This window comes from Galeopterus variegatus, unplaced genomic scaffold (genome assembly GCF_000696425.1).
Source record: "Galeopterus variegatus unplaced genomic scaffold, G_variegatus-3.0.2 Scaffold187, whole genome shotgun sequence".
In the NCBI taxonomy this organism is placed as follows: domain Eukaryota; kingdom Metazoa; phylum Chordata; class Mammalia; order Dermoptera; family Cynocephalidae; genus Galeopterus; species Galeopterus variegatus.
In genome coordinates, this window is record NW_007726298.1 from 856480 (window position 1) to 858043 (window position 1564).

At 48.9% G+C, this 1564-nt stretch overlaps 1 protein-coding gene across 1 annotated transcript in view; it reads left to right on the forward strand.

Annotated features, from left to right (window-relative positions):
• The first annotated feature begins 1035 nt into the window (after positions 1-1035).
• RAB20 (RAB20, member RAS oncogene family) overlaps positions 1036-1564 on the forward strand; it is a 37070-nt gene continuing 36541 nt past the window's right edge. The window contains exon 1 of the mRNA XM_008564536.1: positions 1036-1207. Coding sequence (XP_008562758.1) covers positions 1036-1207 — 172 coding nt within the window. The remainder of the gene's footprint in view (positions 1208-1564) is intronic.

The following is a 1564-nucleotide window of genomic DNA, read 5'->3' on the forward strand; positions in this document are numbered from 1 at the left end:
TGCCTTATCAGAGACCAGGTGAACTAAGAAACACCCTGCTCCAGAGAACCTGCTGGTCACTTGTGTACCCAAGCGGCGTTCCTTCCAGAGCCCCGGCGTTCTTGCAAGCTGTTCATGGTAACCACACATACTCTTTTGTTGCCGTTTTAATATTTTCAGTTTTTCAGTACCCTGGAGGTTGATATTCACAATAACCTTGAGGGGTGAGCAGAGCTATTGTTATTCGCCCTTTTCTTTTTTTTTTTTTTTTACAAAGGAGGAAACAGGCATAGAGTGTTTTCCCCCTGCTGGATTTAGTCACGAGTCTAGGACATAGAACTGGAGTCTCTGGGCCTCTCAGTCCGGAAAACTGTTTTATGGTTTATTTATCATCTACGTGATCTTGGCTCATATATATGTCATGTGGATTTGGAGTGATTTCCTGTAGAAGCATTTTTAAGATAGCAGTGAATTATTTTTAGTGTGTGTAGTATTTGTGATTTTTCAAAAGCACAACTTAGAGGATCTTAATTCAAGCTTTCAGTTTAACTTTGCAAAATAACATGGGCAATGACAGAGTTATATATTTCCTTCCCCATGAGAAAGAATGAAACACCTGAGTGTATGAAGAAACTGGAAATGGTGTGATACATTTTGAGTGAGTGAGTTTTTGGAAGCCTGAAACTCTTAAGTTATGACTACTTTGATGTCAACACTTTAAAAAGTGAACTTTAGAAAGGTCCCCTCCAGAATTTTTAAATTGGCATCTTGGGTGCACCAGTCTGCTGAATAAACAAGATTATAATGAACTCTCTATTTAAAACTGAATTAATGAAGTTCACTGACGTACTTCGACCCCTACTCCCTCCTTCTTGCTTTCTTTGAAGCTGTCCTTTTTGTTATGATGGTGGCTAACATCTTGACTGATTTATTTGCAATTGGTCTTGTGAAAACAGTGGCGCCCAGGTAAAAATGAGCTTTTCTCGGAACTTTTTCCCNCTGGCGGGCCGATCCCCGGGAGGAGGCGCGGGGCGCAGGGGTGCTTCCTGCGGGAGGATGAGGAAGCCTGACGGTAAGATCGTGCTTCTCGGGGACATGAACGTGGGCAAGACGTCCCTGCTGCAGAGGTACATGGAGCGGCGCTTCCCGGACACGGTCAGCACGGTGGGCGGCGCCTTCTACCTGAAGCAGTGGCGCTCCTACAACATCTCCATCTGGGACACCGCAGGTGAGGGCCGGCGCCGCAGGGGACAGGGGCGGCGGGGGAACTCACGTGGCTTCCAGCCCTAGAGGAGCGTTCCCCAGGGCAGGCGTCTCCAAGGGCAGGCGTCCCCAAGGGCGGGCGTCCGTCAAGGCAGGTGTCCTACAGGACGAGTGTCCCACAGGACAAGCGTCCCCGAGCGCACAGGGTCCTGATCTCGGATAGGAGATGCACCTTCTCGGGGCTGCGGCCACCCTTGGCCCCTCTCTGTTCCCACTTGTCCTCTCTAGCTGGCTGGGGAAACTCTTCCTGTTCAGCCACTCTGCCTTATCAGAGACCAGGTGAACTAAGAAACACCCTGCTCCAGAGAACCTGCTGGTCACT